The sequence below is a fragment of the Lygodium microphyllum genome, chromosome 25 (genome assembly GCF_053477565.2).
Source record: "Lygodium microphyllum isolate KBCC chromosome 25, Lygodium_microphyllum_v1.1.10, whole genome shotgun sequence".
Classification (NCBI taxonomy): Eukaryota; Viridiplantae; Streptophyta; class Polypodiopsida; order Schizaeales; family Lygodiaceae; genus Lygodium; species Lygodium microphyllum.
In genome coordinates, this window is record NC_141159.1 from 40,963,865 (window position 1) to 40,983,096 (window position 19,232).

Here is a 19,232-nt window from a genome sequence, read left to right on the forward strand (position 1 = left end):
TGTTTCCTAAACAAAGTGCACATGATCGACCTGATTTGACAATTGGGGTATTCCATAAAAAGCATTCTAATATGATGCATACACTATTGAAAGAGAAACTCTTTGGGAATATTAGAGGTTATGTTAGTGTGATGAGTTTGAAAAGTGAGGGTTGCCACGTTCTCATACCTTGTTAATTTTGGAGCACCCTTTTAAAGCCTCTGAAGTGTCTCACTATGATAGATTGGTTTGCGTTGAGCTACTTGACAAAGTAAAATTTCCAACATTATTTGAAATAATTTCAAAATGCAGTATTCATGCCTTGTGGTGCATTAAATTCCAATAGTCCTTGCAGGTGTAATGGTCAATGCACTAGAAATTTTTCTTGAAGATTTGTGCATACAATGAATGTTGATGATATTGGCTATTTCATTTATAGAAGGCAAGATAATGGGAATAGTGTGATTATAAAGGATAATATCATTAATAACCAATGGTTGTGCCATATAATCCTTATTTGAGTAAAAAGGATAATGCACATATAATTGTAGAGGTCTACTCAACAGTGGTTGCTACTGATAAATATTTGTATAAACATATATACAAGGGACATGACCCTGCAATGATTTAATTCTGTGCTAGGGTTGGCTCAATTCCAAATTAGTTAGCTGCTCATGAAGTGGATGAGAAATGCAAAGATATTTAGATGCAAGATATATCTCTTTGCTTTTGAGGCATGTCAGTGAATATTTGATTTTCCATTGCATAATGAGAAACCAAATATACAACTTTTGTAAGTGCACTTGCTTGGTGAGAATCATGTGTTTTAGGATACTTATAATATATCAAATATTGTGTGAAATAAAAATTTCCAAAAAACTATTATTACTAAATGGTTTGTATATAATAGAGAGTATCTAGAGGTTGAAACTATATTTTTATCAAGATTTCCTAATGCATTGGATATGGAATGCTCAATGGAAGGTTTGGACCAAGAGAAAATGTGGCAAGACATGTAGTCTGATATACTTTGTGGCATCTATCTATGGTGAGCGTTGTCCTGCCACTATGCGGACACAGTGTGAAAAAACTTGGAGTGCATCATCATCTGGCTTTCTTATTAATCTAGAGAGTCAATGTCATCTTAGTTATTAGTGCTAGTGTCCATAGTATGGTTAGTACAAGTTTAGCCTATTTTTGATCTATTGGATATTATTTCTTGTAAATATCCTAAAAATCTATAGAAAACTTCTAGAATAGAGTGACATTTAAAAAAGCAAGTGGCTTTTCAACCATTTTAGGAGATCTCATGCAAAAAAAGGGCTTCTTGAAATTACGTGGCACACAATCGCAGTTTTCAAGCAGCAAATAGCACTCCGAAACAGGGAGAAGAAGACGAAGTGATCTTTGAGAATTCTGATTAGGTGTCCTATGGTTTTACTTCCCTTTCGAAGCCAACGGAACCATCATATTTGTGGTCTAAGAGCAACAAAGAAGAAGCTAATGTTTGGTGCATGTTTTTAGTCTACCACGGAGCTCCAAGAGATCTAATGCTTGGAGATTGCTTCCGAGTAGTCCCAAACAAGGATTTTGTTTATCTTCTCAGGTTCTATCAATATATAGTGCTTTGATTCATTGAGCTTTATCTTTATCTTGTGTACCTCTTGTCTATTCTTTTTCTTCTCTTCTATCTCTTATTCTCGATTTCCTTCTCTCTCTGATCCTCGATGGATACAACCTTTCAACTAAAACCCCTCCAACAATGTTACTACTTATGGGTGCTTTTGACAATATCTCGAGGTTGTACTTCCTTTGAGGATTTGCAAACTATTGACAATGTGGTGTATTACACTTTTAAGGAGGTCTGCATTGCAAAAGGCATGCTAGAATGTGACGATGAGTGAACTCTATGCTTGGAAGAAGATGCATCCATACAAATTGGTGTTCAACTTCATGCTTTATTTGTTGCAATTTTGGTCTTTTTTGTGAGCTACTCAACTTGGTTGACTTTGGGATAGATTTTTGGAACCAATGATGGAAGACATTTTATACAAATCACAACAATAATATGGGCATGTTTGCAACTCTATTCTACATTAAGAGGCATCAAATAGGCATTATTGTATCTCGAGGATTTATTATATAAGGATGGATGAAGGTTGTTTTCATAAACCAAAAGCTCAATTGCATTTCAATCCCCTTTCATGAAACCAGATATGATATCATAGAGCAACAAAGTGTTTATGTTTCTATAGAGACCATGTTGAATGATGGACAAAGAGTTGCATATTGTGCAATAATTGATGATGTGGAATCAAACTCTAGAGATATATTCTTTCTAGATAGAGTGGGTGGATGTAGAAAGATTTTCTTTATAAATGCTTGCTTGTTAAATTACAAAGTAATCATCGTATAGTGTTAGCAACATCATCATCTAGCATTGCTGCCTTCCTCCTACTTGGTGGGCATACTACTGATTTGAGGCTCAAAATTCCATTGGAATTAAATAGTCAATCTACCTATAATATCTGTATTCAAAGTGACCTAGTGTAGTTATTGAGACGATCTAGCCTTATTTTATGGGATGAGGCTCATGTGATGCATTGGTACTATCACAAATTGTGTGGTGGGGAGACTTGCTTGAGTTGCTACGCCAAACACACACCATACACATAAGAGGAAGCTCACTCAAGAACACAAGAGGAGAGATGGAGGCCAAAAAGTTTTCTTTCTAGTTTCTTCTACTTCTTTCTCACACAATACAATATACACAAAGTATAGATAAGATACAACATAAAGAAAAGTGGCCTACCAAGTCAAACAATGCATATCTGACCATACTAATTAACTGCTAGCTATAGGTAGATGCAACAAACTAAATATAATAAATGATAAGTTAGTGGCCATGTGAGGATCGTAATGACCATTGACGTGCTAAGTGTAGATGTGAGAACCCATCTAACTAGGGAGTCAATCATCCATGTCCACACGTGTTGAGCTTGCCATCTCAACAGGTATGCCTTTGAGGTAGTTGATAGAACTTTGAGGAATATTATAAGGTATAATAAACTCTTTGGTGAAAATGTTATTTCATTTGGAGGAGATTTTAGATACATCTTGCCAATTGTGATTAAGGGCTTCCATGAGAATATTATTAGTGCAATTCTATACTACTCTTGTTGGTAGCAGCATGCTAACGTATTAACACTCTTTGATAATATGTATATATCTATAAATAGTGATACAAAGGATAATGATTTTAGTGACTAGATTCAAGGTATAGATGATGGGGTGGGCATTACAGATGATTGTGACCAGTTAGAGATACCACCTAGCATTGTATTAAAAGGATCTTTTATCAAAGTCTTGGTTAATAGTGTATATTACCATGAATGCACTATCATTAACGTTGAAACATATTTTAGAGAGCGTGCTATACTTGCATCACAAAATACTGAGGTTGCCACTTTGAACCATCATGCATTATAATTGATGCTAGGGGATGTTACACAATATTATATTGTAGATTCAATAACAAAGACAAATAATAACTTGTTTTTGTACTCTATAAAGTACTTAAACACTTTGGATCTTGAAGATGGATTCCCTCCTCATCTTTTATTGTTGGAGATAAATGCACTAATAATTATTATTAGAAACTTGAATCTAAGAAAGAGTTTATGTAATGGCACAAGACTAATATGTAAGGCTTTTAAAAGAAATGTGATATAGATAGTGAAATAATATCAGAGACAAAAATAGGGAAAAGGGTTTTTATTCCCAGAATTACTTTCGTTCCCACCAATTTGCATATTCCATTTACTATGAAATGAAGACAATTTCTTCTTCGACTGGCATTTGCTATGACAATTAAGAAGGCGCAAGAGCAAACTTTGTCTATTGTTGGCCTTTACTGAAAAGCACCAGTGTTTGATCATGGTCAATTGTATGTTGCATTTTCAAGGGTAAAATTATCATTTGGTGTGAGAGTTTTATCGGAAGGAAATGAAGAGGCTACAAATATCATATTAATATCATGTATAAGGATGTACTACAAAAAGTGCAATGATATAAATCTTCTTTTCGGGAAGATGAATTTGTGCTATGTTTGTACTACTTGGCTCATGCATTTTTTCCCTTTTTTATGCGTTTGGAAAATGGCATTTTCATTGTAGAGAGAAACAAGACTTCTTAGTACTTACTTGACCTTTGTTGATGCCTATTCCGGCTTGGGGATACTATCTAGCTTCCGAGTATCAAAAGCAATTTCAACATACTTTACATGCAATAACAACGTATGATATCATAAGAAGGACATTAGCTAGAGTTATTGAGTGTGTGAAGTTTGGTGATAATATAGACATTATGTTTCCATTGTTCATTGAGATAGTACATTTAGGCTAGACTCAATGCTTTTGTGTTGACTTTGTTGTACATGACCAGAATCAAAAGTTTAGATGCTCTCATGTGGATAGGATACCTATAGATTGGGAGAAGTATGAATTCAAGGATCTAAGTTGCTATGTAACCTTGCATCAGGGTTACATATCACCTATAACATGGTCAAGGATTATTAAGCTGTGTATTTTCACATTATTATTATTAATGAAAATATGATATAGTATTTTTGGTTGACTTTACATTGTTTTATTGTAGTCTAATGATGTTTATCACTTATTATGTAATTTTCTTTCATTACAGGTGTAAGAAACCTAGAGAAGACTAGCATCTCATCCACCATGCTAACACAAGAGTAGATCGCCACATTGCTTCTCCCCTCCATGTTATACGTGGAGATGAACTTTATCCAAATAGTTCCATGAGAAAGGGAAGCTTTACTTTGAATACATTTATTAGAGAAAATCTCCTTAATCTTTTTGACATTGAATCTCTTTTGAATCACTTGGATATAGTTTTAATTGTGTTTTATTATTGATGCCAAGACTTTTGCTACATGTTTTAACATTATTTATTTGCTATATCCTTTATATTTGCATGTATTATATGGTTAGATTTACATGCAAGTAATATAAGTGATATAGTTTCGACAATGTTTCATTATTGTTGCCAAGAATTTTTCTACATGTGTTAAGATTTGCATGCAAGTAGGGGAGAGAGAGAGAGAGAGAGAGAGAGAGAGAGAGAGAGAGAGAGAGAGAGAGAGAGAGAGAGAGAGAGAGAGAGAGAGAGAGAGAGAGAGAGAGAGAGAGAGAGAGAGAGAGAGAGAGAGAGAGAGAGAGAGAGAGAGAGAGAGAGAGAGAGAGAGAGAGAGAGAGAGAGAGAGAGAGAGAGAGAGAGAGAGAGAGAGAGAGAGAGAGAGAGTGTGTGTGTGTGTGTGTGTGCGCACGCGCGTTACATTGCTTCTTTCATAATGCCACTTCATGGTAGCTTTGCATGATACACCTTTGAAGCTCCTGTAAAGTAGCCTAGATTTCTTGCACATGAAAAATATGTGTATTAATATCAATAAAAAATATTTTTAGTAATCATTTCCATGGTGCGAAATTTGGATGTACACCAATCTTCTCAGTATCTTTTCATTTCATCATTATTATAATTATTTAATTCTCGATTCTTTTTAAATGTGTAAAAGGTTTTTGATACGCAAGATAAAATCTATACTATATTATAGCTATATCATAGTTATATTGTGTGCAAAGCATGCCTAGCATAAAAGGCATAGTTTAATAATATGTGCATGGATACAAGTTAACAAGTTTGATGCATAAAAGGCATCTCTAGCCTTTTACATTACAAACTTTGTAATTTATTTCCTTTTATATTTTAGTCATAGCATCGATGCATGTTTTAAGGGGGGAGAGAGGTACAACAGAGAGAGAAATATAGCCTTTGGTGTTTGCATCTCTCTATTAACACATTGTTGTGCTCTCTTTTTAAGTCTCTCTCTCTCTCTCTTTCTACACACACACACACACACACACACAGAGTGTATGCCACACACAAACATATACAACACACATGCTCTCTCTCTTTGAGCTTACATAAAACAAATGATAAGGTAGACTTAGTTGGTAGGTGATGGTGCTAATATTGGTATGTATATATATGTGTGTGTGTATACAAGGAAGTGAAGTTATCGTGTGAAATTGAGAAAAGTGAAATACAATGTGTAGGGGAAGAAGTGAGGGGAGATAATGAGAAAAGTAAAAAAGCAAAATATAATATATGAGGAAGAAGTGAAGAAAGAGAAGTTGTTGTGCAACATGGAAGGGAAGACAACTTCGCGACAATAATATAACATTCCACGCTCGTGAAGGACGCAACGAAAGCTAGTGTTTAGCAAGTAAGGAGGGAGAAGAAACACATGACAAAATGTCCACTTTAGTTATCACACTCCTAGAAACTCTATAAGGTTAAGGTAGACGGGTCCGCACGGGACGAGATCCTTAAAAAAATTAGCTGATTTTGGTACCTTTTTGTGTAACTTGAATTTCATAAATGGAGTTATAAAGGTAAATATAAATGCACATATAAATGTGGCTGAATTCGATTTACCCCTTCGTGGATGTTGCGCCAACTGAGGCGCTCTTTGCAGTGAAACCACCATGGCTGGAAAGAAGTCTCTGAAAGGGTTCACAGAAGAGGACCAAGAGGTGAGCTTGTCAATCCACGACGGAAGGCCACTAACACGCTCACTGTTGCTGATATGTCGGTCTCATGATGTCGACAGGTCCTTGTAAGAATCGTGAAAGCAGCCCAAGGGCGCAACATAAGGGGCTCCAAGGGCGACTGGAAGGAGTTTCTCAAAGCCACAGACAAGAAGCTGGGAGCCTCCAGGAGCGACCCTGCTAGGCGTCCTTGGCAAACCCTTGCTAGCTTTGTCCGTACATTGACAACTCACGATGGCATCGAGGTCTGCCTGTATCACCCTCTACTCGCATTTGTGTGCATTCTTTTGCAGTTTGTTAGCATTCTGTCAAGTCCACCAGTTCTCTGTTAGGCAAGGCATATGCTTGCTGTCAATGACACCTAGCCATAGGCAAGGTCTTGACTGGCCATAGATCAACATTTAAACAAACTTGTAGAAATACCAAATGTGAATTATTCCTGGTTCACTGATTATCAGAGAAATTTTGAAATACTACAAAGGAACTAAAGTCACGCGCGAGTTCCATTTCTCTTTCTTCACTTTTAATAGTCCTTTTCCACGAATTGAGTTTAAAAAAACCCCAAAGAAAATTGGCAAGGTGCTTGTACCTGCACCTGGGCAAAGGGTGAAACCTGTATGAAACTTTGGACTTAGTTTTGGTTCCCCAAAAGGGATTGAGGGGGAGTTCTGAAAAAGAGGCTTTGAGAGTACCAGTCCTTGTTGGATATTATAAAACCATTATGAAAGTGCCTTAAAGTCAACCCAGTTCTTGAGATCTTGGTGATATATTTAGGTTTGTAATTTAGCTTGCATGTAAACCTTGCAAATAGGGGATATTGCTTACAATTTGAAAATTTATGTCTACTTTTTCTTGTAGAACCATTACTTTCGAGCCATGTAATGCTATTGATGTGCCTTAGCATGGTATCTCAAAGGATGACTCAAGTCATATAGGTGGAATGGACTAGTGCTTAAAGTATGGCGTCATTATTTGTACGGTGTCCTATTTATTATTTGGGCGGACCACCATTCAATAATGTACATTTGTGATCAATCTAATCTCTGTGGCCACATGGTGAGATGGATAAGACTTTATGCAGGAATTTGACTTTGAGATTTGTTATAGAAAGGGCGTAACCAATACAATTGCCAATTTCCTATCCTTCTTTGAAATCTCAACAGATTTCTATCTCTCTCAAGGGGCGTTGCCAAAAGGATCTTCACTTGGTAAGATTTGACAACTAGCTCAAGAGGGGATTTAGTAGTCCAAGAAGCTTTGGTGGTTTGGACACTCAAAAGTTGGCTAATAAGAGGAAGATGGTGGAAAACTATTCCATTCATGATGGATTATTTTTTAAACAAGGCAAAGTCTGTGTATCTAATGATCAAGATATTTGCAAGAAAAGTTTATATGAGTGTCACTATGCGTGGAGCATTGGTGGGCACCTTGGCATACACTAGATGTTGGCCTTGGTTACTCGCTACTTTTATTGGCTGCATATTAAGACAATGGCTGAGTCTTATGAGCGTGAGTGCTTGTAGTGCTAGCTTAACAAAGCTAAATGGCACAGATATGCGGGGACGCTACATCCTTTACAAATTCTCGATAGAAAGTGGAGTAGCATTTCTATGGATTTTGTAGTAGGATTACTCCATATGAATTGAGATAATGATGCAATCTAGGTTGTGGTCGATTGATTGACGAAAATGGATTGATTCGTTTCTACAAAGAAGACCGTGAAAAGTCACAAGTTGCTTGGTCTCTTTGTCGAACATCTTTATGGACTTTATGGTTTGCTCAATGAAATAGTTAGTGAGAGGAATCTTTAGTTCATTGGCCATTTTTAGTAAATAGTTTTCCAAAAACTGGAATCTCAGTTTTTCATATTGTTCTTAGAGCACCATAAAACTTATGGATAGATCAAAATGACAAATCAAACCATGGACGATATATTGTGTGCGTATGTCTTTTGTAGGCAATCTGATTGAATACATTATCTTTGTTAGATTGAGTTTACTTATAATAGTGCGGAGTATTTAGCTACTAGTTATAGATACTTAGCTACTGGTTATAGCTAGTTTATGGTTTTGTGTGGTTATGAGCTGAAACCATCGATTGCCTCAGCTCAAGGGGGTGAAAATATAGTCCATGGTCGACTTTCTGCACGATATGCAAGGGATGTTGATAATACCTAGGAAAAGTAATAAAACGATCCAAGACCATACCACATTTTATGCTAACCAACACCATACTTCTCAAGAACTCCAGGAGGGCGTGTGGTTTTATTTCGAAAGTCTCAAAGCACTCCAATTCGATGACTACTGGAAGTGTTTTAAATTATCTTCGAGGTATTTTGGTCCTTTCCAAATTACCAAGAAGAAATGTAGCATATCCTATGAGATGGATTTACCTTCGGAAATTTGAGTTTACCTTGCGTTCCATGTTAGTTGTTTGAAAGGATAATTGTGACGAGGTGAACTGGTTGCTCTGATTGAGGAAGTCCTTTGGCTTGAGGATACTGCTTGATACATTTCACTCAAACTTGGATTTGTTCTTGATCTTAGGACTAAACAATCCCATTGGACCATTTATTCGAGTGTTTGATGAAGTGGAAAAACCGCTCAGATGCGGAGGCTACTTTTGAGTTAGTAAGTTTGTTGAGGAGTTGTTTTTTCCACTTTGTCCTTAGGGTATTGCTAAGGACAACAATTATTTATAAGGGGGGAAATGTTACATCCTTGGACATCTTGATGGGCTCTAGTAGCATTGGTCACAGTGGTTATGAAGTGACTTAGTGTGAATGTGCTAAATATACTTTGGGGTTAGGACAATTGAGTTCTTTTTATAGGACTCAAGGCCCTATTGTGCATATTATTGTGTGATCATAACTCTTGGACTCGTCTTGTTGGCCGATGCATCCATACACCAGGACAGTGTGGGCTGGTGGTATGGGACACCAACTCTTGGGATTTGGTCATGATCCAGAGTACTACTAGCTCCTAGGCCATAGAAACATGAAACGGGGAACGGGGACGGGGACGCCAAACCTAGGGAATGGGGACGTGGGAATGGGAACGACATTTAAAAAATCAAAATTTATGAAAAAAAATTAATATTTCACTTATAATCCATGTGGACTCTGGAGTGTTAAAACTTAAAACCAAGGTATATAATCCACAAGGACAAATCATTTTAAGTTTTAACTTTAAGATATCATGCATTATTCTAAAACTACTCATTAGAAATTGAATTGCAACTTACAAGGCTCAAGATGTAAGCTATTCAATTATAAATAATAAAATCCATAATACATATGCCAAAAATCATAAATGATAAAACAATGAACAATGAACTAAACTTTAAAGTCTAAGCTAAAAGAACATGCCTATGGTACCATTGCCAAAAAACTTAAAAGATTACAAATATGAAATTGAAGTCTAATCTTTGAAAGAACATGCTCATTGCCCCAAAAAAGACTACAAATATAAAGTCTAATCTCTAGACTGAAGCAAAATGCGGCATGCCAAAATAGCCCAAAGGGCAACTGCAAGATTGCAAGACTCAAGTACAAATATAATATCGGCATGGCACAACTGTCAACAGCCCAAGTGTCACAGTGTCATCAATGATCATAATATCATATATAATGTAAATGTGTCATGACTCATGTATCATGAGACTCGTGATAAGTAAGCTAAATCAAAGATCATGATCATGATCTGAGGCTGCTCTAGCCACTCCTGAAGTGCCAGCCTCATCATCATGTGTACCATGAATTGCTGCATCTCCCTCAACATCAGCATGTGTCTCCTCTTCTTGCTGCCTCTCCCACTCTGTGAATGGATCAGGCTTTGTTGTCATACTGTTACATAACATCCTCAAATTAGCACTAACGAATACTAGATCGTTTGCCCTCTCCACACCAAGACGGTTTCTCTTCTTTGAAGCAATGTGAGCGTAGGTACTCCACAATTGCTCCAAATAAGAGGAGCTAACTGACTGACTCAAAATACGGATGGCTAGTTGCTGCAACTCAGGACCATCCGAACCATAGTCCTCCCACCACAAAGCTGCCCCAATCTTACAGCGATCCTCCTGTGCATCCCCACAACCAAAAGAACCCCGAAAGGTCCTATAACATGAAAGCTGATCTCTGATCTTTCGTCTAGTGCCATGATCAGGCACTAGACGAGACAATATAAGTCTCCATGCATCCATAACCTCAGTGTCATTCTCCTGACCCTTGCCCTGGAACTCAGGATCCACAACAAATGCAGCTGCATGCATGGGTGAGCTATAGGAGTTCCATCTCGTCACAACTAAATGGTGTATTTCCTCATACGCCTCATCATTTGGTGCTAACTCCTGTAACTTTTCATTCAGCCTGTCCATAGCCTCATATACCTTGCCAATGCAAGGTTGCATAGCATCCATAACCCTCAATAAATGTACAATGGGTGATACCATAGCATCTATCCGCTTTACATCATCCCAAAAAGTGGAGTTATTTGCTTTCTCCAAGCATAAGATACCTGTAGGAGTATTTGCCAATGTTGATGAGGTAAACTCATCACTAAGAAATAACTGCCTCAAGGCACCACTGCATTCTCTTAACTTGCCTAGCATCAAGAAGTTAAAGGCAAATCTGGTATCAGAGTATTTTAAAAGTGTCTTCTTCGACCGCAAAGAGAAGTGATGGCGAAGAAACTGGTGATTCAAAACAAAGCTAACCATTTGAGCTCCTTGCTCTATGACAGGTGCAATCCATGACAGGTTACCAATATCCTTTAGTAGGTTGTTCAAGCAATGAGCCATACAATATGAAACTGTGATATGCGGATAATATCCCTGAATAATAGCACCTGCTGCCCTATTTGCAGGCTCTCCATCTGCAACAAATCACACAACATGCTGTGGGCCAATAAGCTCAACACTTGTAACCCACTCTGCTGCAAGTACATCTGCTGACTTTCCTGTCCCTGATGCATCATGTGAAGATATGAAATACATTTCTCCACGAGAATAAGTAACCATACCATGAATGGATCGCTTGCGTGTATCACTTCAACCATCAGCAATCAAGGAAACTCCATTTTTAGCCCACATGCTCTTTCTAGTCACTGCTGCTTGCTCAACAAGGTGCTTTTCCTTGTCGAGCAAAGTGGTGCGTAAGGTCTCTGATGATGGTGGTACATACGAAGGGCCATACTCACCAATCTTCTTGCACATCAATTTAAAATACTCTGACCTGGTTGCACGAAATTGAATGTGGTCATGATAAAAAAAGCGTGCCACTGATGTATCCACCTCTTCCTTCTTCTTGGGATCCCAACTAGCATCAAGTGTGCTTTGTCTACGTGCAACATGTGGCGTTGTTGATGCCATGGCCGATGCAATGCCTGCAGTAGGTGTGGAGGTAGCACTTCCTGATACTGACCCTGCTCTAGATACATCTGATGGGGATGGTGTCACAAAAGTTACAGGGTCAACTGCAACACGTCGTGGTCTAGATGTAAGATAAGCTTGTTGACCTGCTACACGGTCACGAAGCTCCCTTTGCTTCTCCAAGGTCACATTTGGACAAAACTGCACCTTTGAATTTGGCTCATGTAGGAGATGAGCTCGGACCTGATTATGCATAAATATTAAAATGGAACAAGTAGCAATTGGTAGTCCATATTCTAATATTTAAGGAACTTTGAAAAATTAAAATCAATAAAAATTTGAAATACAAATGCTCGGCTCAATGGATTACCTTGTTTGCTCCACTAGTTCGCTTGTATGGGCAAAGCTTGCAAGTCCATGGTCGAGATCCTCCACCACTCAAAGGGCGGTCAACATTTACTTCTTCCCACCATGACCAATCATCAGACCTTCTTCCTCGACCACCAACCCGACGAGCGGGGCGGGAAGATGAAGCCATTTATGATTTCAGGCTGAAAATTGAAGGTTCAAGAGTCGAGAGAAGGAAAAATTGAAGGCTCGAGAGAAGGGAGAAGGCTCAAGAGTCAAGACTCACTCAAGAGTCGAGAGAGAAGGGAAAGGGAGAGAAGGGAGAAGAAGAAGAAAAGAGGATAACTTGGAACTTGGAAAAGAACTTAGAAGGAAGACTCAAGAGAAGAGGAGAAGAAGGAAGAGAAGGAAGAAGGTTCAAGGAAGAAGGAAGAAGAGAAGGGAGAAGTGAAGAGAAGATAGAAGGAAGAAGAGAAGGAAGAGAAGAAAGAGAAAGAAGAGAAAGAAGAAGAAGGAAGAGAAGGAAGAGGTTGGAGGTGGGAGGAGAAAGAAGAGAAAGAAGAAGAAGGAAGAGAGGGAAGAGAAGGAAGAGAAGAAAGAAGAAGAAGGAAGAGAATGAAGGTGGCTGGGCCGCTGGCCGTTGGGGGCAGGATGCAGGCGGGTCCCGGGAGCAGGATGCAGGCGGGAGTAGAACGCGAAGAGCAGGATGCAGGCGGGAGTCTGGGCGCCGGGCGGGAGTAGAACGCGAAGTGCAGGCGGATGCAGAATGCGGGCGCCTGGGCGCAGGTAAGTTTTGCCTGCCACGTGGCGTTCCCTGTCCCGTTTCAGACAAGAACACGTTCCCTACTGCGTTCCCTGTCTAAAATGGGACAGGGAACGTTCCATCATTTGGAAACGCGGTCCATGACGGATACATTTCGGGGACGGCGATTCCACGTGCCGGGGGGCCGTTCCGGCCGTTTCCTGTCACTATGTCCTAGGCTCAGGACTGAGTTTGTTTGGCTCTATGGCTGGAAGGTGAGTCTAATGTCAAGTCCCTTTTATTTGTGGATATGGCTTGTGTTGTGTTTGGTGTGTCAATTGATCCTAGGGGAATGATTCACTAGCTCTAAAATCCGAGAGCTGCATTAAATGATAAGGGGATTGCTTGGCAATTAGTGACTACTCACAAGCAAAAGTTTGAATGTAACTTATTAACGGTTCAAACTTTCAATTTCATTTATCTTGGATTATTTGCCATGCCTTTGTGCACATAGCTCGCACTTGTCCAGTGCATGCTCTATGTCATATCCTCCATTGCTAGCGAAGTGGTAACCATACTCAAAGCTAGGGCTACCAAAAATGAAGTATTTTTAATTGAATTATTAATATTTATTTTATGTGCTTCATTTTGGTGATGACAACCATTCAAGAGCCAATAAGATCCCCAAGCAGAACTACTCATCCAACTCTTACAAGAATCCACATAGTATTTATCTCTTATTCATATAGACCTACCTCAAATAGAGGATAACCATCTCCCACATTCAGCAAGGAAATTTGTAGCCTCTTGTTAAACTTCTTATCTTCAACTTTGAGCTCCCTTGGTGCCTATGCTGTATTCTTCGATTTCCACCAATTAATCTCCTCGTTACACAAGCTCTAATGTTGCTACTAAATGGCTCAAGCAAATTGGTATGGAAGCCTACACATTGCTCTGTATGGACAATAGGGCCAGGTGCAACAAGCACCTTTTAAAACCTATAGAAGCCTATAGTGCACCGGTAGCAAGGAACCATCTTGAATATGAGCAATTGTGCTTGGTTTGCATATTGCTATATCTTCTATAAAGTGAGAGGAAGTATCTGGCATGTTGCCCTTGCCCATGTCAATTCGTACAATCCTTTGACTCTAGCAAGGATGGCAAGTAGAATCTCCAAAAATTCATGATGTCTATGCCCCATCACCCTCTTTCAAACTATGATCTTGTGCCTTGCTTTTGTGCCTTTGTGAATAACTTTACTCATTGCCAAGATATTTCCTTCATCACCATGTGAACTATCTTCATCTCCTCATCTTGCTTCTACAAACACTTCCAACACCTATGAAACTCGTATTAGCAGATATGCCAGTTTATGGCTGAGTCTGTGCATGTGATTGAGTGGGCTAGGGCACCGGTATATTTCCTAGATTATTTAGGCATTTTATGATGTCTATTTTGGGTATTTTATGTTGGCCAACCAACATTAAATATTGGTTGACATAATGCCATTTATGGCATTGCGTTTACTTATTTATTCAGGTTCCTCCTCCACAGTGATTATGCATCATCTGTCATTCATCATTTGACAGGTTTGGGTGGAGGGAGAGGAGTAGGTGCTAGTGCCTTCACAATCAGTGACTCACATTGGTTTTGTACTCTCTCATATCTTGGTATATGGATTCCATTTCTTGAGCATCTCTTTGCTTCCAAGTTCTTTGTGCAGTGTTCTTTTCTTTTATACTGTTTCTCTTTCCTTTGTCTTTTGTGTTCAACAGTCTATTACAACAGTTTTCCATGCTTCCATTACTGCATCCACTTCTAACATGGCATTAGGTTGCAGGATCATTGTTCGCGCTGCTGTCATACATTGTTTCGGGTCTGAGTTTTGACTTTTTGTATGCTGATTGGACCTGTTTTTGACTGCTGTGCCTGATTTGCAGCCTGGGCGAGCATCTTTTGCTAAATTTCGGCTTGTTTTTTTGCTATTTCTCAATGTTTTGCAGTTCGCCATCTGTGATTACAGTTTTTTGCGGCTGTTTCAGGGCTAGGGACTTGTTTTTGCCCCTTCTACATTAGCATTTTGTTGTCTGTTGGTTGAGGCAACCTGTTTTCTTGCAAGCCGACTGCATTTATAGCTGTTTTTGTCTGTGTTTTACTGAACAGCCTTTGTCTTTTACTTTTTTACTTATGTGTAAGGCTGGGCGACAGGTTACAGGTTGTTTATAGGTTGTGTTTGGTTCATATTTTCCTTTTGTGCTTCATTGCTCAGCTTTATAGAGGGTTCATGTGCATTTGGTTGTCATGTTCTCATCACTACACTCTGGTTACTGTTCATGTTTTCTCTCTATGCTTTTTGTATTGCTTTGAACTCATGCAATCCTTGTGAGTTTGTAGTTTTGGCATACTTTTCTCCTTGAAGATCCCTTGTCTTTTTTTTGTCTTCTCGGTATCTTCCTCCTTATGGCTCCTCTGGCATCTCCTAATGGTGAGCATAGAAATATTATTTACTCATCTACTAGTGTTATGTTAGAGATTTGTTGTGTTTGACTTCAGGTTTTTGTGAGGATGCCATCTCTTGGTTGTTCAGATGTTCTAGTTTCAGAGAGGGGTGCCATATGACGGAAGAAGAAGTCTCAATGCTATTGTTGTGGTAAGAAGGGGCACTTCTGGAATGACTGTAGGACAATAGTAGCTTTACAGTAGGAGCAAGAGCGGATGGTGACAAAGGGTACCAACTCTCTCGATGAGTCTTCCTCATCTCTTGGGCCAAGCTTAGGCTCTAGCTATGTGATCTCAATGATGGTTGTAGAGACCTCCCTTCTAGGTTGCCAGTACAGGTGATTCGGTCATCCCTCACAACTCATCGTTGCTAGAGAGGGAGTGAGAGGGTGGTGAGATGGGGTTGAAGAGCCTCATTTATACAGGTATAAATGTGCACAGGTTCCCAAGAGGGGTTTTCCTAATGCATTGAGCAAAGTCTGGCAAGTTCAAATCTTGGAGGTGGGATGAACATCTAGGTTCATGATGAGCTAGTTTTTTGACAAAGAGCGGGTTTGACTCCTTGTCCGAGTTCACATGAGGAGACGCTTTTGCGGTATGGCATGGAATCCATGGTTACATATGTCCAGAGGCATTTTTGATAGGATGATCTTGTATGCTATTGCCAGACATTGTTGACAGATCTTGAGAGCTCCTTGTTAGCTAGTCATTTTTAGGACAGTGTGGACGGCAGTGCCATGTTAGCACCTGCAGTTCGATAATTTACTGCAGTCGGACAGTTTTTTATTGCAGTTGACTGTATTTAATGCAGCCGACTTGCTGCAGTTATTTCCTATTTTTCGGCTATTTATAGCCGGTTTTGTGGCACACTCCAGCATTCATTATTTCAGATTCTGATCTTGAAATCTGTTGGCTGAGACAGACTGTGCTTGGGCTGACGGAGATAGAGGTTATCAAGTCGGATACATACGCATATATTTCCTCTGTCCCCTTGTGTATTTCTGCACTCTTATACAGGATACTACACCGCAGATTTTCTGTGTTTACACTGTCTCCTTTTCTTTCTCTCTCTTCTCTCTGTGTTCACTCTCTCTCAGTCTTTGTCCTATGTTTCCGCATCGCTGCACTCTGACATGGTATCAGAGCGGTGAAGATGGACTAACTGAGGGCTGAACCTATCTGAAGAGGAGATTTCAGCGTGACACAAGGCTATGTTTCTAGGATTCGAGGGCGAGTGGGAGGGCTGCGCATTGGATCAAGGCTGAAGCGAGCGTGGGCGTACGGGAAAGGAGTCTAATCGGTGCGCTTGTACAGGCATTGCAGGTTAACATGTCTACAGAGATTGATTTGGAGTTCCAGGCGATCGTGGACAGGAAGGTGCCTGTCCTACCAGCTCTTCCATCGGATCAAAAGCTTGATGGTGACAATTACCGCATTTGGCGGGTGATGATATTGGCCATTTTGGAGTCTTATGATTTGGTGGAACTGGTGATGGAGGAGATTAACAGGCCCTCGGTGAGGGATGAGTCCAAACTCTCTTCCAATGCTCGTGCGGAGTTGACCAAGGCCCAGTCTCATTGGGACAAACTAAATACCGGGATTCGATATTTTCTATTTGTGTCTTTCACTACAGTCGTGATAGCTCACATCGAGTACTTAACGGTGGCTCGTGAGATACGGTTGGAGCTCGACCAGATATACAACCGGATGACCCTGATGAAGAGGGTTTCTTTGGAGGTGTAGATGCGGACTTTGTCCGTGAATAAGTCTTCTTCGCTCGGGAACACATCAACAAGCTTCGACAGCTTCAAATGTAGGTTCAAAATGCGGGGAAGCCTATTTCCTCTGAAGACATGGCGAGCACTTTACTATCCCAGTTGCCGCCACGATTCGGTCCTTTTTATTCCTCTCTTATTGCATCAGGGCGGGAGTCGACTCTTCAGTGGGAAGAGTTGATTCCTATGGTCTTGGACCAGGAGGAACAATTGAAGGGACATCATGCTTCCAAATCGGAGGCATTGGCTGGTCAAGCCTCTTAGAAGAAGGGGAAGGACCAAAAGAAGAAGGAGGAGGACAACAAATCCAAGAAGGACAAGGAGAAGGAATCGACTCGCCATATTTGTGGAAAGACCTGTCATTGGAAGAAGGATTGTTCCGATAAAGACAAAAAGGATACCAAGAAGAAGGACTCGAAGGATTCTGGAGTGGTGGCTGCACCCTCATTAGCTGCTTTTCTACTCTTAGCAGTCATTGAGGACTCTACATTGAAGACTTCTGATGTTGCGATGACAGCTCCCCAGGCTCGAGATTGGATTGTGGACAGTGGTGTCTCACAGCACATGCCTCCTTCCGTTGGTGTTGCCCATTTGTGACCTTCGCGTGGGCAGATTCTCATGGGAGACAACTCTTCTGTGTATATTGCTGCGCGGGGTGAGATGCAGCTTATTCCAGATGGACGTGGTGGTATCCACACTTCTGAGGTGTTGCATGTGCTAGGATTGGGGTATCATTTACTTTCGGTCCATAAGATTTGTGCTCTTAGTCTCTTGATGGAGTTTTACAGTGATACTGTTCGAGTCCTTGATCTTGGATCGAGGAAGGTTCTCTCTGTAGGGTATGAGAAGAATGGCGTCTACAAATTGAAGTCTTCTTCAGCTCTTACTTCTCTTCTTCTTACTTCACAGACACAGTCCGAGCTATGGCATGCTCAGTTTGGCCACCTAAACTACGAGTATCTTCAGAAGGCATCGCGAGGGTCGTTTGGCCGAGGATTGCCAGACATAGTGGTGAGTCATCAGCCATGTGTCTCCTACATTCGTGGGAAACTGCATCGGGATGCGATTCCCAACAAAGCTTCTAGGCGGTCTACTTCACCCATGGAGCTTGTATCTACGGATCTTTGTGGCTCGATGAGGACCGAGTCCCTGAAGGGGAGGGGAGCTTATATTTCATGTTGATTGTAGATAACTACAGCAGGATGACTTGGGCCTATTTCTTGACTTTGAAGTTGAAGGCTTTCTCTCACTTCAAGGATTGGCTTCTCTTTGAGGAGAACCGTTCTGGCCGGCGACTGAAGATCTTGCGTTCAGACAAGGGAGGTGAATTTATGTCTAATGAGTTTTCTCGTTTTTGTGCAGATAGGGGCATTCACCAGCAATTTGCTAACACCAACACTCCCCAAGAGAATGGCATTTTGGAGTGGAAGAACTGAAGTGTGATCGAGATGGCATGCACCATGATGGAGGACCCCGACAGACACCTGAGTTTCTCTGGGCCGAGGTAGTGGCTACCGCAATTCACATTCTCAATATATCTCCCACTTTGGCTGTTGACAAGATGACACCTTTTGAGGCTTACTTCGGGACTAAGCCTGATGTCTCTTATTTCGAGATCTTTGGGTGTGACACTTATGTGTACATTCTGAAGACACAGCGTGATAAGTTCGAGGCGGCTTCCCGACGACAGGTTTTTGTTGGCTATAGCTACCAGTCCCAAGGTTATCGTTTGTTTGATCTGGTTAAGCGGGATGTCTATACGAGCCGAGATGTGCGGTTTGTGGAAGTGCCGGCCATAGAGGGGGGTGAGGAGCATCCCGTCCATGAAGATCCAGGGGAGAGTTGGACTCCCGAGATAGTTTCTTTAGAGCCCAGCCTCTCGATGGAGATTCT

General features: G+C 40.3%; 1 protein-coding gene and 1 pseudogene across 9 annotated transcripts in view; one reads left to right on the forward strand and one right to left on the reverse strand.

Annotated features, from left to right (window-relative positions):
* The first annotated feature begins 6,460 nt into the window (after window positions 1-6,460).
* Window positions 6,461-19,232, forward strand: part of LOC148014122 (small RNA degrading nuclease 1-like) — a 105,146-nt gene continuing 92,374 nt past the window's right edge. For all 9 annotated transcript variants that reach the window (XR_015688710.1, XM_087667125.1, XM_087667126.1 and 6 more), the window contains exons 1-2: window positions 6,461-6,593; window positions 6,671-6,853. Coding sequence is in view for 8 of the 9 variants with exons in the window: in XM_087667125.1 (XP_087523251.1) it covers window positions 6,546-6,593; window positions 6,671-6,853 (231 nt within the window). In the remaining variant the exon portion in view is untranslated. The remainder of the gene's footprint in view (window positions 6,594-6,670; window positions 6,854-19,232) is intronic.
* On the reverse strand, window positions 9,982-11,624 carry LOC148014123 (uncharacterized; annotated as a pseudogene).